At 46.8% G+C, this 27,182-nt stretch overlaps 1 protein-coding gene across 6 annotated transcripts in view; it reads right to left on the reverse strand.

Annotated features, from left to right (window-relative positions):
• Positions 1–3,729: 3,729 nt before the first annotated feature.
• Positions 3,730–27,182, reverse strand: part of SAMD13 (sterile alpha motif domain containing 13) — a 39,928-nt gene continuing 16,475 nt past the window's right edge. For 4 of the 6 annotated variants that reach the window (XM_029062676.2, XM_029062678.2, XM_029062677.2 and 1 more), the window contains exons 3-4: positions 22,601–22,712; positions 3,730–4,892 (exon numbers count right to left, since the gene is read on the reverse strand). In XM_029062676.2, coding sequence (XP_028918509.1) covers positions 4,749–4,892; positions 22,601–22,712 — 256 coding nt within the window. In that variant the 3' untranslated portion in view covers positions 3,730–4,748. Of the gene's footprint in view, positions 4,893–10,675; positions 11,797–22,600; positions 22,713–27,182 lie in introns of those variants that run through there. The other 2 variants (XR_005659967.1, XM_029062675.2) reach the window with 2 other exon arrangements.

Genomic DNA, 27,182 nt, shown 5'->3' on the forward strand with positions numbered 1-27,182 from the left:
AACCTCTCCGTACCTCAGTTTCCTCCTCTGTAAAATGGGGGTAAAATATCAATTCTCCTACCCTCTTAGTTGAGACAGGGATCGCGTCTGATCCGATTATTTTGGATCCCCCGCACAGTGAGCACTTAATACCATAGTTATGTGATTGGAATGTTCCAATAAAAAAACGTCAAGCCGAGTATACAGAGTTGTGTAACTCTGAAAACCATCTGGTAAGAGCAGTCACCCGACCGAAGACACCTATGAAAATCTAGGAAATTGAGCAAATTCCTTTATTAATCCCAAATCAGTTCATCTTAATGGCAATATTGACCAGGGCAAATGACAAGCAACCCTCTTCCCGTCCCCTCTCCCGACCCCGAAACCCTCAGGTGTGTGTGGATTACGCACGTATCCCCTATCTACCCCAGGGCTTGGTACCATGGGTCAATCGGTCAATGGTATTTACTGAGTGCTTACTGTATATAAGGCACTCTACTAAGCGCTTGGAAAAATACAACGGAGTTGGTGGACATGATCCCCGCCCACAAGGAGCTTACGAAATAGAGTGGGGGAAGCAGCATGGCCTAGTGTATAGAGCACGGGCCTGGGAGTCAAAAGATCCCCTGACTCCGCCAGTTGTCTGTTATGTGACCTTGGGCAAATTACTTAACTTCTCTGTGCCTCACTTCCCTCATCTGTAAAATGGGGATTAACACGGTCAGCCCTATGTGAGACAGGGGCTGTGTCCAAACCGATTAACTTGTATCTACCCCAGTGCTTAGTATGGTGCCTGGCACATAGTAAGCGCTTAATAAATTCCATTATTATTAGGGGTGGGTAAATTCAAGAGTATTGTGGGGCAGAGGTATCAAAGAGCTTAAGGTAAATTCGTAGTCAGGGCAGAGGGGAGGTCGGATGGGGAATATAAAGGGCTTAGTCTGGGAAGGCCTCTTGGAGGCGATGCGAAGAACGTGGGCAAGGGATTGGTGGCAGGATAAAGGAGATATTATTAATAAGAATAAGAATAATGGTATTTCTTAAATTCTATGTGCCAAGTACTGTTCTAAGCGCAGGGTAGATACAAGATAATCAGGTTGTTCCACGTGTCCCAGCTCTTTCCCTCCTATCTAATCAATCAAAAATGTTCACTGAGCGCTTACTGTATACAAAGCACTGTACTAAACGCTTGGGAGAGTACAATACAACAATAAACATCACATTCCCTGCCCAAAGTGAGTTTACAGCCTAGAGGAATTCATACCATCCCAATCCCAAGCCACAGAGCCACACAGTGCCATCCCGGGTCCGTGAATGAACCTTATCTCTGATCCCTCCTTCTATTTCAAAGCCAATATTCAGTCTGTCGTTAAGTCCAGCTAACTTTTCCTCTCTGCATCCAAACGGTTAGCGTCTCGGTCCAGGCACAGGTGATTGCTTTGCCTTGACGTGGCTCAGTGGAAAGAGCCCGGGCTTGGGAGTCAGAGGTCATGGGTTCAAATCCCGGCTCCGCCGCTAGTCAGCTGTGTGACATTGGGCAAGTCACTTCACTTCTCTGTGCCTCGGTCACCCCATCTGTAAAATGGGGATGAAGACTGTGAGTCCCACGTGGGACAACCTGATCACCTTGTATCCTCTCCAGTGCTTAGAACAGTGCTTTGCACATAGTAACGCTTAACAAGTGCCATGATTATTATTATTATTCTCCCTAGTCCACCCACCTTCAATCACTCTCCTCTGCAGCCCAGACTTCACTGTGTTGCTCAGATCACTCTCCTAAAACATATTTTCTGCATGTGTCTCCCCTCTCCTTAAAAATCTCAATTGATGGGGTCTACTGGGAATTGACTATGAGAAGAACACTGTGCTAAGCACTTGGGAAAGTAAGGTCCACTAAAGTTGGTCAGCATGATCCCTGCTTACAAGGAGCTTACTATCTACAGGGGGAGCTAAACATTAAAATTACATTTTTTAAAAACCTGCAATGGTTACTCCTTTGATTTGGATTTGATTTAGAGAAGCAGCGTGGCTCAGTGGAAAGAGCACGGGCTTTGGAGTCAGGGGTCATGGGTTCGAATCCCGGCTCGGCCACTTGGCAGCTGTGTGACTTTGGGCAAGTCACTTAACTTCTCGGTGCCTCAGTTACCTCATCTGTAAAATGGGGATTGAGACTGTGAGCCCCACGGGGGACAACCTGATTCCCCTGTGTCTACCCCAGCGCTTAGAACAGTGCTCGGCACATAGTAAGCGCTTAACAAATACCAACATTATTATTTGGAGACTCCTGATCATTGGTTCTAAGGCACCCCATCAGCTTTCTCCCCACTATTTATCCACTCTCTTCTCCCACCACATCCCAGTTCACCCACTCCCTTGATTTCTCTCCAGCTCACCTACTCACTGTGCCTCAGTGAGTCAATCATATTTACTGAGCACTGACCATACGCAGAGCACTGTACTAAGCGCTCGGGGAGTACAATAGAACAATAAACAGACACGTTCTCTGCCACAACAAGCTTACAGTCTCACTCTTGACTCTTCCACCTCCCAAACTCTTGCTCACTTCCTTTCTCCCCACGTTGAACTCCTTCCTTCACAACCAGCAGGCCACTGTTTTCCTCATCTTCAAAATCCTTCTGAAAACACATCTCCTCCTGTAGGACTTTCCCAATTAATTTCGCATCTTTCTATTCTATATCCTTCCCAACACTTCAACACCACCAAAACCCTTCAGTACTCACCCCCGGCCCCCATAGTACTTATGTGAACATATCATCAGCGTGGCTCAATGGAAAGAGCCCGGGCTTGGGAGTCAGAGGTCATGGGTTCGAATCCTGGCTCTGCCACTTGGCAGCTGTGTGACCGTGGGCAGGTCACTTCACTTCTCTGTGCCTCAGTTACCTCATCTGGAAAATGGGGATTAACTGTGAGCCTCAGGTGGGGCAACCTGATTACCCTGTATCTACCCCAGCGCTTAGAACAGTGCTCTGCACATACTAAGCGCTTAACGAATACCAACATTATCATCATACTCTAGTACCTCCTTCTCCCTGTCCCCCTATTTTAGTGTCAATCTTCCCAACTAGGTAGGGATCATGTCTACAAACTCTATTGTGCTCTCCCAAGTGCTTAGTATACAGTGCTCGGTAGAGAGTAGGCGCTCAGTAAATACTACCCGACGACGGAGACGGCGTTTGAAAGACCACATCAAGTACGGACAGTTGCTTTCAAAGAATTCAAATGTGTTTCACCAGGCCTCACCATATCGTATGAGGTAAGGGACATAAGGCTTCTGATCCCCATTTTCCTGGAGAGGAAAACTACATCTTAAAGTGGTAAAGTGCTTTCCCTACGTCACAATGTAAGGCAAACAGCAAGGCAGAGACCAGTCCTCAACACCTACGTTTTATCAATCAATCAACCGTATTTATTGAGTGCTTACTATGTGCCGAGCACTGTACTAAGTGCTTGGGAGAGGACAATATAACTGAGTGGTCCACTTACCCTGTGGTCTGTCCCATTTCCCCGGCTTGGCTTTGCGATATTGCTCAAACTGACATCCACAGACCCTCTCTTTTCACGATATCCGATCGAGATTCATACAAAACAGCACCAAACGAAATCCCTCAGCTTAGAAAGCAGAGCAGAAAAAGATTTTTGAATAGATGAGACATCATCTGTATCTCAGAGTCCTCCCTTCGAGCTAGAAAGGAAAATCAGTTCTTAACCCAAACTAAAAGCCGCCTCGGGTCAGAACAGAAGCAATGACTTTATTAGGATCACAGAGCACCAATCCTATAGCTCGGTGCAAGCAGATTGTTTGACGGTCTCTTTAAACAGAGATATAACAAGATCACTCTTTCAAGTGCTTGAAAACCGGTATTCAAGTGGGAAATCAAGAAAGCATTAAAACAATTAAAAAAAGAAACCCACCACGTAACAATTAAAAAAAAAAATCCATGCGGAATAGTTTTACAATCATCTGCAAATTTCTTTCTTCAAAAGAGATAAATATAAAGCGCAGACATTTCCTTCCAAATAATCCAAATGATCTCAAAGCAATTATACCTAGAAGTAACCATCAAAACCCACGAAGCCCAGAGAAACAAGTTACAAATGAGACTGTACAAGAGCAGCTCTCTCAGCAGGGCCATCTTCGGTTTCAAAGGCCACCGTCCGTCCCTTTGTAAGCATCACGAAACACCACGCGTAAACCTTAATAAGGTCAGATAAAAGGCCCTCTGCAACAAAGGGTGGGGGTTGGCAATTCCGTCGCCAGAACGCGAGCTCCGAGGAGCGGGGACATCAGGGATATATGATGTCTTCCTCCTTTAGCTTTTGCTTCCCGTTTTTAATCAGGCCGAGGCTGTGAGGAAAGGCATTTATGCCCTGAACTTCTTCAGGGTTTCTCGGGAAACGGCCTGTTGCTACCAAACACGAAGAAATCGCATCCTTCACTTGTCACGCGAGGCACTGTGACCTCATCACTTCAATGGTCCTACTGGCAAATGCAGAAAAGAAACCACACAGAGCAGAGAGTTTGGCATGCACCTCCCTAGCTCCCTCCCCACCCCCAACCCGCAGGACATTGATTGAACCCGGTACAGTACATTAAAGTATATTGCTTAGTCTATCCAATAGGATAAAAGTTTTCATTTCGCTTAAATTTTTAAAATATATACATATATGCTCTCTTTACCAAGTTTCATCACGTGAAACCAAATTAAGGATTTATTCATTGAGGTCTGAGGTCCCAATTTCGCTGTGCACTAGGAAGAGTTGTTCTTTAAGTGCTGTGTTTGCAGAGGTTTTACATGGTATTCGTAGATTTTCAGAGCCGGTCCCAGTTTTAAGGAAAGTCCTGTCAACACATCATTTCTTGTCATCAGGAGCAATGATTTTCCATCAATTTCCTAGAAATACAAAGAAGAGATTTGAGTCAACGTGCCGTCTTAAACCTCCAGAAGAAAGTCAGGAGAGGTTTTACTTTTCAGGGGAAAACAGAATTATTAATGAGCCAAAAAGACTTCATTCTATGGGTGTTGGTGTTGAAAAAGTCTACACAAAGGAATCCTTTCACAATAAATTCAGTTTAAATGCTGCGCACTCAGTGATCGTACCCTTCATGGCGGGATTCATAATATGCAACCTGGAAACCAAGTTTCAGATAATAAAAGTTGTTTCTTTATAGCCTGAAATATGACCTAGTTATTAGTTTAAGACCGATGACTTACATATTCATTCAATAGTATTTATTGAGCGCTTACTATGTGCAGAGCACTGTACTAAGCGCTTGGAATGTACAGATCGGTAACAGATAGAGACAGTCCCTGCCCTTTGACGGGCTACGGTCTAATCGGGGGGAGACATATAAGACACTAAACATCAGGGAAACATTTTGAAATGAAACTGCTTCCACTTAACCTCTGAAGACAAAATAATAATTAATAATAATTGTGGTATTTGTTAAGCACTTACTATGTGCCAAACACTGTTCTAAGTGCTAGGGTAGATACAGGGAAATCAGGTTGTCCCACATCGGGCTCACACTTTTAATCCCCATTTTACAGATGAGGTTACGGGCACAGAGAAGTTAAGTGCCTTGCCCAAGGTCACACAGCAGACACGTGGTGGAGGCGGGACTAGAACACAGGTCCTCTGACTCATAAGCCCGTGCTCTTTAAGCTACGTCGCTTCTCTAAAAGAAACGAAAGAAAGGAAAGCAGCATGGCCTAGTGGAAAGAGCAAGGCCTGGAGTCAGAAGACCTGCTTCTAATCCTGACTCCGCTACATGTCTGTTGTGTGACCTTGGGCAAGTCACTTCACTTTTCTGTGCCTCAGTCTCCTCATCTGCAAAATGGAGACTCAATATCCGTTCTCCCTCCTATTTAGGTGGGACCTGATTATCTAAACTGTGAGCTCCTTGTGGGCATGGAATGTCACCATCTATTGTTGTTGTGTTATACTTTCCCAAGCACTTAGTACAGTGTTCTGCAGACAGTAGGCACTTAATAACTACGATTGAAAGAATAAATATGATTGAATGACTGCCCTAGAACTTAGTACGGTGCTTGAGACATAGTAACTGCTTAACAGATACCACTATTAGGAGTAATAGTAGTATAATAATTATTATTATTATTCTTAAAAAGACCAAGTAGGGGAAAATGGGTGAAAGGAAGCCAAGATGTCTGGCTTCCATTTCTGATAATCTTCATTCAATAGTATTTATTGAGCGCTTACTATGTGCAGAGCACTGTACTAAGCGCTTGGGATGAACAAATCGGCAACAGATAGAGACAGTCCCTGCCGTTTGACGGGCTTACAGTCTAATCTTCTTCCAGTGTTTCCATTTCCTTTCCTAAAATGGGACTAGACAAGTGCTAACGCCTGGAGGAGGAGGAAGGGCGAAAAGAGAGGGAGAGAGAAAGAGAGGTTTGGCCGAGGAAGAGAGGCGAGAGAGAACGTGTTCGTGTTTCTAAAAGCTCCTCTGAGAACTCTAGACAGCTCAGGAGACTGCTGAGAATTCCTTCTTCTCCCATTCAGATGGAGAAGTCCCTGAACTGTATCTTGGCAGTCCCAAATGCCATCTGTGCCACCTTGGGAAAATTACTTAATGCCTCGGGGCTGGAATTTCCTTCTCTGAAAAGTCCCACCTCTGTAGATGAATCAAATGGCCAGTCAAAGAGCGCAAGACCATCTGGTCCAACTGTTTATGAGGGCCGAGACCAATGGAGAAAAAATGTACCCCTTGGGGATTCTACTCTGGAAATGTACATGGAAGAGATGAATACAGTTTAGCACCAACCTCTAGACTGTCAGCTCCTTGTGGGCTGGAAACGTGTCTACCAACTCTCTCATACCAAACTCTCCCAAGCGCTTAGTACAGTGCTCTATACTTAATCAAGGCTCGATAAATACCCTGCTTGGCGAACAAACACCTGGAGTTTTTCTCCAGGGGATAAGCCTCGTATCCTACATCTATTAATCTTAGAGGGATGTCATGAGGATCAGAGTGTTGAGCTACATAGAAGGGCTTTGATTCCCTGAAGGGAGGGTGTCAAGATATACTTGTTATTCACCTGGGAATCACTGTGAGTAGACTAGCTCGGCGGGGGATAGGCCCAGTGGTCTGTGGAGTAAGCTGTACCTTTTGCACTTTGAGTGGAAGGGAATAGCATAATAAGTTGTTAGGTCCTTACTATGTGGCAAGCACTGGGGTAGAAGCCAGATAATCAGGTCCTATGCGAGGCTCACACTCTAACTAGGCGGGAGCACAGGTATTGAGTCCCCATTGAGGCAACTGAGGCAAAGAGAAGTAACTTGCCCAAGGTCACATGGAGGCAAGTGGAGGAGCCACGACTAGAACCTAAGTCCTCTGACTCCCAGGACCGGGCTCTTTCCATTAATCAATCAATCAATTGTATTTATTGAGCACTTAGTATGTGCAGAACACTGTATTAAGTATTTGGGACAACGGAATTAGCGGACACGTTCCTGCCCGTTAGGAGCTTACATACAGAAGTCACGCTTCTTCTATGGGCACCTCTGTCAGGCTCCTGACCCCGGCCTCACTGACGTCACTAAGTCCTAAAAAACTCGCCAAAAACCGCCTTCAGCATTCCAGAAAAGCGACCTATCGGCGGCCTAGAGAGCGTCTCTTCCCGGAATCGTCTCTCCCGGAGTTCCAACTTGCTACCAGCAGCAGCCAAGACAGTGAAACGGAGACTCTCTGGTGAACACAAATCACTCTTCCCTTCCCTTCATGACTTTGGGGGTAGCATTCAGTCAGTCAGTCAAAACTATTTATTAAGTGATTATTGTGTGCTGATTACTGTACTAAGCGCTTGGGAGAGAGCGATATAATAAACACACATTATGAGCTTCAGAAAAGCTTGCCGTGGGACAAAGCTAAAATTATTCAAAGAGAATCGGATTACTGAATAACAGGACAAGAACACAAAATGATTTCAGGCAACATGACATCTATGTTTTTTGTCAGTCGGAAATGTCTCGTTTGCACGCTGTGGGCAGGGAATGTGCTCCTAACTCATTTGATACTCTCCCAGTGACTTGATACAGTGCTCTGCACACAGCAAGTGCTCAATAAATACCACTGATTGACTATTTATACAATGGTATTTTTCGACCTAAGAATCACTAGCAAGTGCTCAATAAATACCATTGATTGATTTTGATTTTTTTTTTTTTACATAAAATGGTTTTTTGACCTAAAATCATTAGAGACAAGTTCACAGCTGGGCAAATTTCCCTGAGATCAGGCCACTAAGGCAGCGCTTCGGATGGAGGCCTGGGCCAGGCAGGTAGGGTGACATCACCGAGAGAGGTCAGAGATACTGCTGCTCCCCTTATACCTCTGGAAAATTGTGAAAGACCACATTTGGGCAACCACCGAGTGGCCTTTGGGGTTGTCCAAGTGATAATGGATGAACTCCAGGGCTGAGCTCAAAGAACGTCTCTTATTCTGAGGACAAACAAAGCTACAACTCATGACTTTATGAGATGTTTAGAAGTTGGAATTGAGACCTGGTGCCATGACATTACCTGAAAGTTACGGAGCTGTACGGCAAAACTCCAGGAACACAATCTTTTTTCAATCAAACTACACAATCACATGCCCTCCCCGACAAAACCCCCTTCCTCTCCATAGCCTCTTCCCTTCTGACGGTCCCTCCGACTCCTAGAACCAGGTCCGACACCCCTCGCCCACGTACCCCACCCACTCCAGTACAGAGGTTTTCCTGCCCCAATCTCCTCCACCCCAAAGTCATTCTCCCTTTGTCCCCGAGCACCCTGTCGAATCAATCGATCGCATTCATTGAGCGCTTAACTGTGTGCAGAGCGCTGCACTACGCAGTCGGGAGAATGTGATACAGCTGACCTTAATAGACACGTTTGCCCACAACGAGCTTACAGTCTAGAAAGGGAGTCTGTCCTGGGGGAGTGCAGGAAAGGAAAGGAGTTGTTGAGGGGAGGAGATGGGCAGCCACGGTGGAGAGGGCAAGAGATCTGAGAGGAAACCGGGGCCACAGATTTCCCTCCCTCATGGATCTCCTTCTTCCCCTTGCTCCATCCCACCGTCTGCCCTCACTTACCTGGCAAATCTGCTAACTTGGAAACCTGAGAGGAAATCACTCAGCCAGGAAATGATTTCCACCCAGGCGCCATGTGACCCCGCTCACTTCATTTTCTAGGGACCTGTGGTTCGTAGAGCTTCCCAGCATCACTATTAATCAATGTATTAACTCATCAGGAACCTTTTTTGCAAAAAGGTAAATATCCCAGTGGCTTTCCAGCTTTTCCTTTGGCCATTTGCTTTTGCTGAATGCTGCGTATTTTTGAGGATTCTCGGGACGGATGAAGCGGCCGCATTGCCCGACAATAAGGAAGCACCCTCAGGTGACTTGGAAGTTGAGTATTTTTGTGATCTTTGGAAGTAAACACATCTCCCAACTCAGAACTTCTGTCCAAAGTCAACTCCCTCTGCAAAAGCCACCGAACTTGACTCCCACTTCAGACAAAAATGGAAAAACCTGTGCCATGCCCCAGTTTTGCTTTGGCTCTCACTTGGCAAAGATGGGGCTGTTTACCTCAGACCAGGGGTTATTAAGAAAACGATCTAGTCAGGAACCCATAATTTTAAAAAGAAAAAAACACAAAAGATTTAGCCTTATAAATTCATAGAAAAGTTTCCACTGAGACCATAAATTTGAGAATGAAGCACTTGCAAGAAGCAAGCCACATGGCCTAGTGGAAAGAGCACTGGCCTGGGATGACCTGTTTTTTTAGTTTTGTGCTTTAAAATATTAAACACTTGTGGCAAGCACTGTTCTAAACACTGGGGTAGACACAAATTAACCAAGTCAGACACAGTCTCTGTGAGTTCTAATCCTGGTTCTGCCACTTATCTGCAGTTACTTAACTTCTCTGTGCCTCATTTACCTCATCTGTAAAATGAGGATTAAGACTGTGAGCCTCACAGGGGACAGGGACTGTGTCCAACCTGATAATCTTGCATCTTACCCCAGCAGTTAGTACAGTGCCTGGAACATAATGAGTTTAACAAATACCACTTTGAAAAAAAAAAAAAAAGTAAAGGGGTTTGCTCAAAAGACTGAACAACACTTCTCCTCTCCTCTAATCTCCCTCCTAGTTGCTGGGTGTGGGGCGGCACTTTTCTCAGAGTTGACATCCAGCAAGCACACCGAGGCTACAGGCTCAGATAAAATAGAAAGAATCGTCCCTGTTAAAAAACGGTATTCATTCTCCACGGGAGAGCAACATTATCTTTTGTGCTTTTAGTAAAAGGATTTTGAAGGCACCCAAACTGAAATTCATTGTCATGAAAAAGCATCTTAGCTGTCACTCCTCTGTGTATCCTACACGACAGGATGGGGAGCCATTTGGCAATTCTTTCAAGTGGGTTTACTGGTGATAGGATCGGTTCAGACACCTCTGACCCCCAATTCCCCTCTCTTCCCTACTTTCCTCACAAATGCTCCCCAGTAAAGCTTTTCTCCCCCCCTTAGATCAATCAATGGTATTTATTGAGTGCACTTACTATGTGCAGTACTCTGCGCTGTACTAAGCCCTTGGGAGACTACGAGAGAATTAGCAGACACGTTCCCTGCCCCTAAGGAGCTTAGAGTTTTCTAAGACGGCCACAGTTTCTTACCAGATACGGTGGAGAGCGCTAATAGGTCATCGACTCTTCTTTCACCTCAATCCTCTCTTTCCCGTTCTCAAAAATTTTCTTGGTAATGATTTTCCGGCCATTTACAATCTGGCTGCTAGTGGTAACCAGTCTGAAGTTCTCACTACCATTGTTCACAAATGGTCCAAAATGTCCAGAGGACCAAGGCCCCATTCCCTGGTGCAGGGACACAAAGGAGGAAAATGTGCTCTCCATCGGGGGGAAGAAAGGGCTACCCTCATTTTGATTCCAGAAACTTCCCCTGCTGGGTTGGCTCTCAAATCCTTGGTTCATGAAGGCCCCAGAGAACTGATTCTGGCCTCCAAAGAGCTCAGCCTCGAAGACCTGGGCAGGACCGTAGTTGGTGAAATCATCTTCGAAGAGTCTTCCTTCTTCTCGGCTCTCTTCTCCTTGGCCTTCCCAAACACCGCCTCGTCTAGACTGGTCATAGTCGCTACGTCTTTGGGCGTCCGACAGCACTTCGTAGGCCTCTACCACTTTTTTGAATAGCTTCTCCGCCGCCTCCTTGTTCTCTGGATTCTTATCCGGGTGAACCTGCAGAGCCAACTGGCGGTAGGCCTTCTTAATGTCAGAGGAGGAAGCATTTTGAGGCACTCCCAAAATCTTATAATAATTCACCATGTCTCCACCCTGAAGCCAGCAGCTACATCCAATCTTCACCAGCTACACGTAGTTTGAGCATTCAGGCTGTCGGGGTTTCCTCCTTACTTCTGAAAGGCAGCCGGTAAGTTACTAAGACTCAGTTACCCTGAGGTCCTCTTCTTATGTGTTTCTGTGGGTGAAATTCTCTTCTAGGGAGATGTCCTTCCCCGTCATCAATAGTTCATTGTTGACCAGGTGCCTGTGAGATCACAATTCCCAGCCAATGGTCACTGCGAGCTGCCTCCCTTTCTCCTCTTGGTGGAAATGTTGGGGCCTTGAAATTTTAAGTCGTTGACCGATAGGAGAGACGGGAGGGATGGAGTTCCATTTGTGCCGCTTAGGAACTGATTGGGGCGGTGGGTGCCCGTTACTTCAACCGTCGATTAATAGAGGAAGCTCCCATTCACATCAAGCATCCACAGAACTTATAATCCTCTTCTAAAAGATGTCATTCTATTCATTCATTCACTAGTATTTATTGAACGCTTACTTTGTGCAGAGCACTGTACTAAGAGCTTGGAATGGACAATTCGGCAACAGACAGAGACAATCCCTGCCCACTGACGGGCTCACAGTCCAATCGATTCTCTTTACTTAACAGTCCTAGTTATGGAGCTTGTTAGGTGTTTAGCATGTCCTGAACGCGGTGCTAAATACTGGAGAGCTACAGTCCATGTCCTTCATGGGGCTCTCCATTTTACATATGGGAAACTGAGGCACAGAGAAGCCAAGGTCTCCTGGCTCCCAGTCCTGTGATCTTTCGATTAGGCTTTGAGCTCCCTTGAAATGACCCGGGAAGTCACCTCTGCCCCAAACTACTCTCCGCCTTGCAAAGGGAGAAACCAAAGTCCCAGGAAGTTCATCTGAGCTTCGAGAAAGGAGGTCACGGAGCCGAAGTTATTACCCGGATCTCCTCCTTCCACCCATATGTTCTCGCTTGAGTTCATTCATTTGGGTTTTTTCCATTTTTAAAATCGTGACCTTCTTAAAAGCCACCTCTGGGCCAAAGGTCAAAAATGACAACTCGTTAAAACATAAGTGGCAATTAAAATGGCTGAAAATAATGCGTAAAAGTAATCAAGGCTAATGGGCTATATGATGAAGGAAAATCGGTTAAAAAAGAAAAACAATCAAAAAGGGATGTGTCTTTACCCTGTGCCCTGCAGGGTAGGAAACTTCCAGCTTAACCGATACACTCTTCTGATCAGGATGCAATTACATGAGCATCAGCAGCAGAAGTGAGAACAAGCCATAAAAGCATGGAACTTGATTTCATTTTAATGATCTTCGGTCCAAAAATGAGTGATAGCTTCCTTTTTCAGATTCCAAGGCAGCTTCCTATTTAGATATAGATATATTCTACCATAGATTTTAAAATTCATCTTTCTTCGACCAAAATTCAAAAAACCCTTTTACTCATCTCTTCCGCTCTGTTTCCTTTCCTCTCCCATGTCGTCACTGTTTGAGGCTGATGTTTACTTGTTATTTGAACTTGTTCTTTTGTGCCATTTCGTTTTTATCCACTGGATGCTACGAAACCTATCAGCACGGTTCAAATATCACCACTTCCTCTATGAGCTGGAAATACACGACATTCTAAACACATCTGTGCCTGCATTTGTTAGAAATTCTCCAGATTTAAGGGGTGCCAATATTTGAAGTCATTCTTTGTAAGAGAGAATGAAGAGGAAGTAAATAAATAGCATTTCAAAAATTACGGGTCTGGAAATATCCATCCCTTGTTGCTAACCACAATCCCTGCTACTGCTGCCCAAGCTCTGCTAAGTCGCTGACTGGCTGGCTCTTCTAGCTTTCTCCCGATTTTGGAGAAAGCCAACTCAAAGATATGCAGTATGGTGTTTCATGTTAGTTGATTAAAGAACTAGTGACCTCAGCAACTCCACAAATCGGTTGCTCTAGTCTCCTTAGAAAAATGATGATTGTGATGATTTTTTTTTTTAAAAGATTGCGGTGATGATAAGCTTAAACCTAACTTGATGCAAATCAGGAGCTTCCTACTGAAATACCATTCTACTCGACACGTTCAGGCCACTGCACGTGGTATATTGGCATGCTGACCTGATCAGGAAAGGAATGTTCTGACTTTTGCAACTCATTGGTAGAGATTTGAGACACCTCAAAGACAAATTTCAGAAGCGAAACCATATTGGAAAATGGGTTCGATGATGGTTCTCTTGGTCCCCGAAGATAATGATAGTTTCACAGCGAGCATGAGAGAAACCAAAGAACTTCAGAAGAAAGGGTTCCTGGGCCAGAAGGTATATCGCCTCTTCAGCCGTGATCGGAAACCAGTATAAGCTGCTCTGTTTTACTGGCAAATTTTTTTTAGTCATCTGAAATCTAGATCACCTCGAGCAGAAATCCACTTCCTCCGATCAAGAACTGGCATCACCACCGGTTGTTATCTCGCCAAGGTCAGTTCAACCTCACCCTCTCAAAGCACAATTTGAGAGTATTGCACAATTTCTCCTGGGTTTGTATCGGGGGGTGGGTGGTTGGAGGGTTTTGGGAGGAGGCCTTAGCCACAGAGCTCCTGTCTCGAACACTGACCATCTAATCCCGGCCATCGCGACAGTCCGGATTCTAGTTACCCCCTGACCGCTGTCAGTCAAGCAACCGATTCCCGCTCTGGACAAACTATGAACGGCTTCAGGGTGGGGTTTTTTGGTTTAGTTTTTGGAATTCTGTAACCTGCTTCGGGAGGATCGGATTGAATGTGCAATCCTAAAAATGGCTGCCTACTCTGGGCGTCGCTGCCGACAGCAGCGTTTCCTAGGAGATCTCACCAACTTCAGCTGAGCCACTTTCAAAGACTCTCTCTATGGAACAGCCTGCGGAGTGGCCCTTGGGCCGCCCCTGACCCTTCCCTTTCCCTTCGACAAAACCTGGTCGGGTCTGGGCTGGGCTTCGACTGGGCAGTGCAACAGCTGGGATGCTGCCAGGTCGCTAGGAGAAATAATATTTAAGTGCTTGCTATGCACGGAGCACGGTACTATGCATGAGAAAGAGAACATAGGTGGGAATTATAAACACGGACTCTGCCGCTACGCACGCGTCATGCATTTTCACATGCCGACTTGTCTCTCCAGTACCAGGAGTCTCTCTGATCTGCAAGAACTGTGTGCCCGCAGAACGCTCCCTACCTGCACACCTGGGTCAGGTGAGGCCGGGCTGAGAGAAGCAGCGTGGCCTAGTGGATAGAGCACGGGCCTGGGAGTCAGAAGGACCCAAGTTCTAATTCCGCTCTGCCACTGGTATGCTGCGCGACCGTAGTCATCTAACTTCTCTATGCTTCGGTTCCCTCATCTGTAAAATGGAGATGCGAGTCCCACGTTGGACAGGGGACAGCCCCACTGTGTCCAACCCGTTTTGCTTGTATCCACCCCAGCGCTTAGTACGGAGTGGCTCAGTGGAAACTTCTCTGTGCCTCAGTTCCCTCATCTGTAAAATGGGGATTAAGACTGTGAGCCCCACGTGGGACAACCTGATTCCCCTATGTCTACCCCAGTGCTTAGAACAGTGCTCGGCACATAGTAAGCGCTTAACAAATACCAACATTATTATTATTATTATTATTAAGAGCCCGGGCTTGGGAGTCAGAGGTCATGGATGCTGATTCCAGGTCCACCGCTTGTCAGCTGTGTGACCGCAGGCGTCACTTAACTTCTCTGTGCCTCAGTTATCTCATCTGTAAAATGGGGATCAAGACTGTGAGCCTCACGTGGGACAACCTGATTACTCTGTATCTACCCCAGCGCTTAGATCAGTGCTCTGCACATAATAAGCGCTTAACAATACCAACATTATTATTATTATTACAGTGCCTGGCACATAGTAAGTGCTTAACAAATGCCATTATTATTATTACTGTCATTATTATGTAGAACAGGGACTCTGTTCAGCCTCATTAGCTTATAAAGATCCCAGCATTTAGCACAGTGCCTGGCACATAGCAAGCACTTAATAAATACCACAATGATTTTATTTTATTCCAAGGCAGGGCCCTAATGCCCAGAGCAGAGATACATTTCAAGCCAGCGTCATTACCCCCGCACCACAGGCGAGACACCTAAGGCCAAAAGAGGCTCCCTGGGATCAGCCAATTAGACGTAAAAACATACGGGCATTGAAATCTGCACGCTAACAATCATTACTGGGTCAGGCCCAGCCGGCCCAGTTATCCCACCCAGTAGAATGCCTGGAAGAACCATGTGAACTCCCAAAACTCATATAGCCTAAGTGAGTGCCTTACTTAATGGCATGTATGGTATTTAATAATAATAATGTTGGTATTTGTTAAGCGCTTACTATGTGCAGAGCACTGATCTAAGCACTGGGGTATACAGGGTAATCAGGTTGTCCCACATGAGGCTCACAGTCTTAATCCCCATTTTCCAGATGAGGGAACTGAGGCACAGAGAAGTGAAGTGACTTGCCCACAGTCACACAGCTGACAAGTGACAGATCGGGATTCGAACCCATGACCTCTGACTCCCAAGCCCGGCCTCTTTCCTCTGAGCACGCTAAGTGCTACGTACTAAGTACTTGTGTAGATACAAGCTAATCGGGTTGGACACGGTCCATGTCCCACATTTATTCATTCAATCATATTTATTGAGCGCTTACTGTGCAGAGCGCCGTACTAAGCGCTTGGAAAGTATAATTCGGCAACAGACAGAGACAATCCCTACCCAACAACGGGCTCACCCACATGGGGCTCACAGCCTTAATCCCTGTTTTCCAGATGAGGTAACCGAGGCCCAGAGAAGTGAAGCGATTTGCCCAAAGTCACAGAGCAGACGAGTGGCCGAGCCGGGATTGGAGCCCAGGTCCTTCTGATTCCCAGGCCCGTGCTCTTGCCACCAGACCCCACTGCTTCTCTTAATAGGTGAGATCTGGGTTTAAGGGACCTAATAATCGAGTCGGGGCCAAGCTGGGCCTCTGGATGAAAATGGTCTTTCAAAGAGAGTCCGTTCCACAACCACAGACTCACCCATCTTCCCTGCCAATGATCTCACAGTACACGCCGTTGGACGCAGTGGAGCCGGGCGAGAGCATGGGGATGGCTCAATCCAACCCATCACCACTTCTGCGCAAACCACTCAAGGACATGACCTGCCGGCAGTAGGCTAGCCTTTCCCTCTTCCGCCCAGATCCCAATCTGCCATGCTGCGGAGGCGGGCGGCCGAGGAGGCAGCAGGGACACCGTTGGTGTCTCCTGCCTTTGTGCAGCTTGCCTTTGGTTCAAACATTCATTCAATAGTATTTTTTGAGAGCTTACTACGTGCAGAGCACTGTACTAAGCGCTCGGAATGTACAGTTCGGCAACAACGTGACAAAACGGACAATGAGATCGTGTCCATAAGTGTCAGTGTCACACTGAGGATCTTTTGAACACATGTACTCTTGTACCCAGGAAAATACCACCACACACCACAGCATACCTCTTCTTTTTTTAAAAAATGGCATTTGTTAAGCATTTACTGTGTGTCAAACATTGTACTAAGAACTGTGGTAGGTATAAGTTAATTAGATTGATCACAATCCCCGTCCCACACGTCGCAGTCTAAGTATTATGATGATGATAATAATGATAACTGCATTTGTTATGTGCTGTGTGCCAGGCACTGTCTAAATAACGTTGGTATTTGTTAAGCGCTTACTATGTGCAGGGCACTGTTCTAAGCACTGGAGTAGATACAGGGTAATCGGATCGTCCCTCACGAGGCTCAAAGTCTTAATCCCCATTTTACAGATGAGGTAACTGAGGCACAGAAAAGTGAAGTGACTTGCCCACAGTCCCACAGCTGATAAGTGGCAGAGCCAGGATTTGAACCCATGGCCTCTGACTCCCAAGCCCGTACTCTTTCCACTGAGCCACGCTGCTTCAAGACACTGTTCTAAGTCCTGGGATAGATACAAGACAATTGGGTTGGACACAATCCCTGTTCCACGTAGGGCTCACAGTCAATCCCCATTTTGCAGAGGAGGGAACTGAGGAGCAGAAAAGTTAAGTGACTTGCCCAAGGTCACTCGGCAGACAAGTGGAAGAGCTGGGTTTAGAACTTCTGACTCCCGGGCCTGTGCTCTATCCACTAGGTCACGCTGCTTCTATGTCCACTGCCCTTCAGGGGGAAGATAGGTTCCAACCCGAGTTCATTTCATGCTTGTGTTAGGGCATAACACAAGTAGGAAACGAGTGGTTCTTACGGTAGTTGTGAGGGTTTGCACCGAGTCATCCACACTCTCACATGGTGCTCCTATGCCCTGCCACCTGCTCTTCAAGACGGCTTGCGGGAGGAGCAGGAGCAGTCCACGGGATGACAGAACAGCATATCTGAGACCTCATCAGCAGCTAACACCACCGCTGTGCCATGATCCACTGAGAGGGATACTCGGAGAACTTAGTAAAGGTCGGGGAGCCTTTTCCACTTTTTGTGAAAACCAAGGGGAAATGACAAAAATGCTAGGCCAATAACAATAGTGACACAAAAATGCAGTTGTTCTCCGCCACACAACTGGGCAGACCAGAGTCAGAAAACAACCTACGCAGGCAAGGGCAGTTGTTTTCTGGGGCAGTGTGGCATCGCCAGACCATCACTTCCACCTTGGAAAGATCTGGGAGGACGGATTCCAACAACCCGCCCCCAACAATTACCAGTCCAAGGCGGGGGGAAGGTGCACCCAGCAGCACCCGATTCAGGGAGCCGTCCCTTGACATAGCGAACTGTCTTTCCCGATGCTGGGCTGGCCATCACGATGTGTGCCACAATGCTGCCAGCCTTTCTGGGCAACGAGTGCTGTCATCATCACCCGTCGTCCTGATCAGAAGAGGTCGCGCTACGGAAGTGGCGTACGAATACAGTGAAAGAGTGGGATATAAAAAGTTGAAAACCTAAAATTTACTCTGCACCATATTAGCCGGGGAACCATGCTTCCCCCAAAGCCCCCCTTTTCTGGTCGGGCCAGTGGAAGAACACATTTAAAAAAAGAGAAATGGCTTACCATTTAGAGAAGGAGCGTTACTTCAGTTCCCTAATCTGCAAAATGAGGATTCCATACCGGTTCTCCCTCCTACTTAAACCGCGAGCTCTATGCAGGGCCCGATCATCTTCTATCTACCCTAGTGCTTGCCAATAATAAATGCTTAATAAACACTGCAATTATTACTATTATCACCACCCCACTAATCACTTTTCTATTGCCTGGATCCAGTTTGCACACTATTGTAAGATGTGACTTACATTACTGATGTACAAAGTTAACCATTAGAAGAGGTTCAGGAGTGGGCGTGCTGGTGGTAGCTAGGGAAGGAGTGGGAATGAAAAGCAAAATTAAAAATACTCCTGCCAGCTGTTTCCTAAGATCTCCCCGTTATCATAGTTTTCCTTTTTTAAAATTAAAGATCCTTGCGCTCGTGGGGTTTGGGGGACCATCCCTCCCAAGGGATGTTATTGAACTGTGGTTATCATTCAAGCAAAGCTCGAAATGTCTTAGAACGGGACAGAGCGGTTCTCTCTGTTCACTCTGGTAGCAGACAGACCAGCCTGTGGAATGAAGTTGGGAGTGGGATTGCTCTCCGAGAGCAGGGGCTTCATGAAGAACGGAGAGTAAGGAGGGAGAGTTGAAAAAAAGAAGCACGCCTGATGTGGGGCAAATCCACTCACGCAACGAGGATCGATCAATCAACGGTATCTGTTGAACGCTCACTGTGTGCAGAGCACTGTACTAAACACTTGAGTTCTATACTTTCTTGTAAACTAAGCACAGGAGCAAGTTGCTTCCACATCGCTCTTGAGAGTCGGACTTGCACACATGGATGAGGTCAGTAGCGTCATCTTCAAAACAAAGAACAGCTCCAAATAGATAATGATAATGATGATGATGATATTTGTTAAGCACTTACTCTGGGCCAGGCACTGTACTAAGCGCTGGGGTGGATACAAGCAAATTGGGTCGGACACTGTCCCTGTCCCACGTGGGCCTCATAGCCTCAATCCCCATTTTACAGCTGAGGTAACTGAGGCTCAAAGAAGTGAAGTGACTTGCCTGGGATTAGCAAGGGCAGAGCCGGGATTAGCACCCATGACCTTCTGACTCCCAGGCCCGCGCTCTATCCACTACGCCATGCTGTTTCCCATACAGCAGAGGGGCTCACTCACAACTGCCTCCTGCCTCGGGTTCTGTCCGCTGTTCAGTTAACATGGAGGAAAACTCAGGGTCCAGGATCTTAATCACGCACTCTATCGGAGTAGGTTTCTTCTCCACAGTTAGACTCCTTTTGCCAGTTTTCTGGCATCTCCTAGAGATCACGGGGAACGAATGGTACCCAATAGTATTCTCTGGGAGAATGGGAGTGGCCATTCAGTCGAAGCTGAGTCTGGCCTGATTCAGTAGCCACACTGACTCATTTTGGAAGGCCTGCTGTTGCTTCAACTCTTCAGGAGGGCTCTTTCATCTAAACAGGTTGAGGTATTCCACAGATGCCTCGGAAGCTTCTTGATGCAGAAGACCGTGCCTTGAAGGGGTGGAATCCCTGGACAGGCAGCTGACCAACTGGCCCAGAAGCCTGAGCTGTGAAAAGATTAGAGTTCATTCACACAGCATCCCTCCACCTCCGGAAAGCCAAACTTACCACCTACCATGTTACTAATAATAATAATGATGGTATTTGTTAAGCACTTACGATGTGCCAGGCACTGTTCTAAGCGCTGGGGGACACAAGATTATCAGGTGGTCCCACGTGGGGCTCACGGTCTTAATCTCCATTTTACAGATGAGGTCACTGAGGCATAGAAAAGTGAAGTGACTTGCCCAAAGTCACACAGTTGACAGAGCGGGGATTAGAACCTTGACTTCTGACTCCCAAGCCCATACTCTTTCCACTACGCCACACGGCTTTGCGTGTTCACCTTCGTGTTCGTTATAAGTTGCAGTGACAGCTGAATTTCGTTGCTACGGTAATTTCCTAGCAATCGAACTGTGGAGCAAGAAGTCAGGAGGCTTGAATTCTAATGTCGACTCTGCCACGGGCCTTGGGTTGCCATGGGCGTGCTGCTCCACCTCAGTTTCCTCAACTGTAAAATGGGGCTAATGGTATTTAGGCGGCCTACCTCACAGGGCCGTTGTGAGGACAGAATGAGATCACTGATCAGAAAGTGCTTTGCAAGGGAAAAAAGTGACAGAAGAAAGAAAAACAGATACAAAGTATGACCTAATCTAAAAGCCAGTGACAGATGACAGTCCAGAAGGCGGAAACCGGATATCGGGTTCCTGACCCAAATTAAGGCGGATGAGACATCAGTACCATCCCGAGTGGATCAGTTTATCATCATCATTATCAGCATCAATTTCTGGACAGATTCCACTGGCACGCTATAAGGACACGGAATCCAACCACGAGGTCTCACCGCTGGGTCAGACCTAGAATTCAAAGCTGCCTCTGAAAGAATATGCCGGGTCAAATATACTAGTCGGAATGGGGCCGCACGCAGTCTCTGTGGATGAGGATTTGTCTGTTGAGGAGTGACATTAGCATTAATGAGAGTTTCCAGGAAAACCTCTGTGCTAATGGAAGAATGGAGGCCTCTGAATTATGGGAATTCCTACGTTCAGGAACATCACGGAACTTGACGTAGACATAAATTAGCAGTGCAAGACCTTCTCCAGCCAATGGCCCGTCTCTAGCTCTGAGGGGGAAAAAGGCAGAGCTGAGCCCTCCCAGAGGGTTGCCCAGTGGACACTGGTTTTCCGCCTTTGTGAGACAGTGAGAATCATTCTCGTGCCGGGGCCCTGCTTACAAACTCCAATCCACTGAGACTTCATTTCTCAGGCTCCAAGGTCAGCTGGATTAACCCATGAGTAAGAGACTAAATTCATGCCTTGAAGGGCTTCTGAAGGAAAAAAAAAAAGAAATGTTTTAGGAAAGCCTGATAATCGCTTCGGCTCCCATCGCCTCGGGACCGGCCCGACACTCTCTCTCGGCGAAGTTCGAAGCTGAGTGCGGTCTGCTTCTGGAAGGTTTGTTGGTGGTCCCGGAGGGGAACGGATGTGGTTTACGAGAACTGTTCCCCCTCTGGCTGTAGCCATCTCGGTTCAGCGTACCAAAATGCACAGGAGACTTGAAATAACCGGGACATTTGTGAGTTGATTTAAAATCATTTTAAAATGAAGCTGTTCAACTATAAGACTCCGGGTGGATACTGTAGCTTTAAACATGCATTTAAAACCAATAGGGTCCAGCTGGTCACCCTTCCATAATTCCTTCCCGAGCTGTGAATTTTCCAAATCTTCCAAATGAAAAGGGAAAGGATCCAGGGATTCCACTTCAAGGGATCCAATTATTTAACTCGGCCGACATAACTGTCAAGTCAAAGGGACCTGTTTTTTTCTTCCATTAGCCCATTAAGAGTTATGGCAAAGAGAATTCGCTCCCTTGCCCCTTCGTCCAAGTCAGACGCGCAGTTGAGAGACGTAGAAGATCGGAGGCTGCAGGGCCCTTCTTCAGCTCCTCCACCTCATTAGGAAAGTCAGTTCGACTATTCCATTTTTAAGCGAACCCTGCCAGAGGGGTTGCCAAGGAAGGCCACGATCAGCGACGATGAAGGCGATCGGCTTTAAAGTTGGGACACGTGATCCGAAATCCTGAACCGAACCCTTGAACGATTCACTATCTCACTAGCTGAATGTGAGATAAAGGCCAATGCCCGTTAAACCACCTTTCTTCTTCTCTCCCGTCCTGCAAGGCTCAGTAGTGAGGGGGAAGGTCGATACAGCAGCTTAGGACCGTGAGTTCTCGCTGCCCCGGGACTCCTCTCCTTGCCCAGACTCCTCTCCTCGCCCACTGCTAGACTATAAACTCATCGTGGGCAGGGAATGTCTCTGTTATAGTGTACTCTCCCGAGCGCTTAGTACAGTGCTCTGCACACGGTAAGTGCTCACTAAATATGACTGTCTGCTGGAATCAGAGCCCCCACCACCACCTCCCCGCCTGACTCCCAAGTGGCCACACAAGTTAAGCCAGTTCCTTCAGAGTCCGTACCCTTGGATCAATTTCCCTCAAGCCCCGAGGGGCGAGGTGCACATCGAGCAAGGAGGTAAAAAAAAAAAACAAAACTACATCCGATTCCCCCTCGCCCTCCCACCCCTCCCCAATCTATAGACGCAGGAGTGAGTTCCCGTCTGTGGCAAAGAGTCAACACACGTCTTTCGAGCCAGGTTTACCTGTTCCTGAAAAGCACTCGCTTGTTCCTCAAATCCCGCCGTTCGGAAATAATTGACGACATCCATCACGGCCCAGTCGGCGGGGTCGGGCGGTCTCCCGTTCTCTATTGAACTACAAAATGCAAATGGAGATAATCACTATGAGAGCGTGCGTGTGAGGAGCGGCTGAGCGCTTCCGCCTGGGCTTACGGCTTTGTCTCCTGCGGGAAGAGATCGCTGGTGAGTCCTCTGGGGCCAGGAGCTCACCCTCAGCCAGTGGAGGCCCCACTCTGCCCTTGGGCCAAGTCATTCCTAAGGAGGTTCCTCCTCTTCCAGGAGGCAAAATGGGCCTCTCCGGTCTCTATGGGCTTGGTGCATTCTGTCTTTGTCATCTTCAGACCTTTAAAGTGAGGTGGGGAAGAGGATCACTGGCTAATTTTGCAATACGTGCAGGTGAAACGACTCAGATCTGACACACTCAACGGGGTCGTTGGTTTACTCCATGATTTTTTACGGTATTTGTTAAGGACTTACTATGTGTCGAGAACTCTTCTCAGCACTGCGACAGATGCAATCTATCAGGTTGGACACAGTGCCTGTCCCACATGGGGCTCACAGTCTAATTAGGATGGGGAAGGTACTGAATTTCTATTTCATAATTGAGGAAACTGAGACAGAGAGAAGTGAAGTGACTTGTCCAAGGTCACACACAGCAAAGTGGTAAAGTTGGGATTAGAACCCAAGTTGTCAGACTCCCATGCCCATGCTCTTTCCATTAGGCATTTTGCTTATTATGCCAACACCGCTTTTTCCAACCGGACTGATTCCATCCTTCCAATTTTCTCCAAAGAGCTGCCTGCTTTTGAGATGCCAAGTCTTCCTTTTGTCGAAGCTACTGCCCCATGTCCCAAACTGCTTGGACTTTTCCCTCTTTGTTATTTCCCAGTGTAATCTGCAGCTCCCATCACAGAAGTCAACATTAGCTTAGGTAGTTCACTGCAAATAAACCCTTCCAATCCGGGACAGCCTCCCCATCTTCAAAGTAATCATTCACGTACAGTGTTCCAAATCACCGAACCCCATTTATGGGGAAGTAGGGGCACATGAGGGTAGGGCGTCCTGTGAGCTTCCGTGGAGGCATTAGTGCTGAGAGAGACAAGACCTCCCTTGACCCCTCAAACCATCCCAGTCCTGCCAATTCAAAATGCCAAAATATAGGAATAGAAGAAGAAAATGGAATTCTCCCAATGTGAACTATTCCCCAACTGTATCATCCATGCACTGGTTGTGCTTTTCCATCCTATACTGATTAGTCTCTTCAAATGGTTTTATAATTTTCCATAAAATTTTCCACTACCCTCTCATGATATTATCATCATTGTTTGACCCCGACACTATGCCAGGGGCGGTTAGTATCTTCATCTTCCAGTGAACCTTTAGATGATAACAGTGAGTGGAAAATTTACATATGTGGAAATAGTTTAGTGGTTTTTGGCTTTAAAATCCCATGGCTGCCCCAGACTCGAAATTGGATAAATCTGAGTTAACACGTCTATTTTCTAGTCTGTGGTGAGTCTCCTGAGATCTTCGTGACTTTGGTGAGCCATTTTCAACAATGAGAGACAAAACTGGAAAAAACAAACCACTCCCGAAACTATCCCTCTGAAACAATTCACTGAGAAAAGAATTGGGACTTATACTATCCTGAGCTCTATATCTGTCCGTTTTCTGAACATACAGAACCCTGTCAAGACCAAGACAGAGTAGACATGACCCCAGTCAGTGCATAATAGCCATCAGAATCTTCATCCCTACCCTCTCCGAATAACAGTAATAATAGTAGTATTTGTTAAGCACTTATTATGTTCCACGCACTGTACTAAGCATTGGGGTGGATACAAACAAGTCGGGTTGGACACATTCCCTCTTCCATGGGGGCTCACGGTCTCCATCCCCATTTTACAGATGAGGTAACCGAGAAGTAAAGTGACTTGCCCAAGGTCTCGCAGCAGACAAGTGGCAGAGCTGGGATAAGACCTTCTGATTCCCGGGCCCATGCTCTATCCACTACACCGTGCTGCTTGTCAAGAGGACCTGAAACTACCTTCTCTGTCTAATTTAGGGAGGTTAGACAAGATCCCTGAAGTACTGAACATCTGATCTGTTCTCCCGTAATCCTGTAAAACGTGTCACCAATCAATCGATGCTATCTCCTAAACCCTTGGATATTAATATTAGTATTTTTATTATGGTATTTGTTAAGCGCTTTATTATGTGCCAGGAACACTATCAAGCACTGGGGTGGATACAAGCAAATAGGGTTGGCCACTGTCCCTGTCCCGCTTGGGCTCACAGTCTCAATCCCCATTTTACAGATGAGGAAACTGAAGCACAGAGAAGTTAAGTGACTTGCCCACGGTCACACAGCGGAGCCTGGATTAGAACCCATGATCTTCTGATTTCCAGGTCCGTGCCCTATCCACTATACCATGCTACTTCTCAAGTACTGGGGAGCTGGGAATGTGATAAATATTAAGTGCCTAATGGGTACAGATCCAAATGCACAAGTGAGGCAGAAAGAAGTTGGGAGTAAGGGAAATTAGAGCTTAGCCAGGGAAGGCATCTTGGAGGAGAAGCGATTTTAATCAGGCTTCGAAGTTGGGAGAGTGATCGTCTGTCGGATATGAAGGGGGAAGGAGTTCCAGGGACGAGGGAGGGCAAGGAGTCGTCAGTGAGATAGATAAGTTTGAGCATCAGTGAGTAGGTTGGCATTAGAGGAGTGAAGCGTGTGGGTTGGGCTGTAATGGGAAATAAATGGAATAAGGCGGGGGGGGGGGGGGAGAGCTGACTGTTTTAAAGCCAATGGAAAGGAGTTTCTGTTGGATGGGAAACCACTAGGATAAAGTACTGGATTCATGTGGTAGCGTTTCAGTGGAGAGGAAAGGGCAGATTTTAGCAATGTTGTGTAGGTAGAACCAACAAGGATTTGGCGACAGACCAAATACGTGGGTTGAATGAGAGAGACGAGTCAAGGATAATGCCAAGGTTCCATATGGGAGAATAGCTGCGTTGTCTACAGTGATGGGAAAGACAGGAAGAGGACAGGGTTTGGGTGGGAAGATGAAGAGATCTGTTTTGGACATGTTAAGTTTGAGGTGACGGCAGGACATCCAAGTGGATGCATCCGAAAGGCAGGAGGAAAGGCTAGATCGTAGAGAAGGAGAGAGGTCAGGGCTGGAACGGTAGATTTGGGAATCATCCATGAAGGAACAGTCGTGGAAGCCATCCAAGTGAATGAGTTCTGCCTTGATTCTATTTAGTTGCCATTGTTTTTACGAGATGTTCTTCCCCTTGACTCTATTTTTTGCCATTGTTCTTGTCTGTCCGTCTCCCCCGATTACACTGTAAGCCCGTCAAACGGCAGGGACTGTCTATCTGTTGCCGACTTGTTCATTCCAAGCGCTTAGTACAGTGCTCTGCACATAGTAAGCGCTCAATAAATACTATTGAATGAATGAATGAATGAATGAGATGAAAAAGAGAGGGGGGCCCAGAACTGAGCCTTGAGGGATTCCAACAGTTACAGGGTAGTAACAGTTACAGGGTAGGGAGGCAGCGTGGCTCAGCGGAAAGAGAACGGGCTTGGGACTCAGAGGTCATGGGTTCGAATCCCAGCTCCGTCACGTGACAGCTGGGTGACTGTGGGCAAGTCACTTCACTTCTCTGTGCCTCAGTGACCTCGTCTGTAAAATGGAGATTAAGACTGTGAGCCTCACGTGGGACAACCTGATGATCCTGTATCTACCCTAGCGCTTAGAACAGTGCTCTGCACATAGTAAGCGCTTACCAAATACCAACATTATTAGTAGTAGTAGCAGTAGGCAGAGGAGGAGCCTGCGAAAGAGACTCAGAAAAAGGAGACAGAGAGGTAGGCGGAGAGGACAGCGTCAGTGACGCCTCAATGATATTTATTGAGAGCTCCCTATGTGCAGAGCACTGTACTAAGCTCTTGGGAGAGTACAATATAATACAGTTGGTACACTCAATCCCCACCCACAAGGAGTTTACAATCTAGAGTCACAGCCTGAGCTCTTCTCCCCAAGAACATGTAAGTGTATCATCAGTGACATCGGACACTTAGCAAAAAAGTCGGAGCACTCTCACTTGTACCAGTCTAACAGCACCACGCGGTCACTCTCCGGGGCCGGAGTCTGGCCCGTTCAAACAGGCTAACGGTTCCTCTCTCTCTCTTAGGGAACTGGTTTTCTTTCTGTGGCTGCTTTTGCCCAGGTATTTGAAAGAATGAAATTCACTTTCCAGTGATAAATCTCTACACAGTAGCCTGGCCGTCAAAGGAGGACAAGCACCAGCTATACGGGCTCTCCTAGCGTCCTCATCGCTTCTGGAAACAGCTCCCACATGGTCCATTGGTCTGGCCCTGTGATGGGGGTAGTTACATTGCAAAAACCAATGCTGGTTTGGAAAAACCAAGAAATAAAGTCCTCAGGACCACAGAATTCTTAATGGCACACACAAAAATGGTTTTATTTTCAACTGAGCAAATGGAGGATTCACACTTGGCTCTGACCGTAATTTTTACAGC

This window comes from Ornithorhynchus anatinus, chromosome 4, assembly GCF_004115215.2.
Source record: "Ornithorhynchus anatinus isolate Pmale09 chromosome 4, mOrnAna1.pri.v4, whole genome shotgun sequence".
Taxonomy (NCBI): domain Eukaryota; kingdom Metazoa; phylum Chordata; class Mammalia; order Monotremata; family Ornithorhynchidae; genus Ornithorhynchus; species Ornithorhynchus anatinus.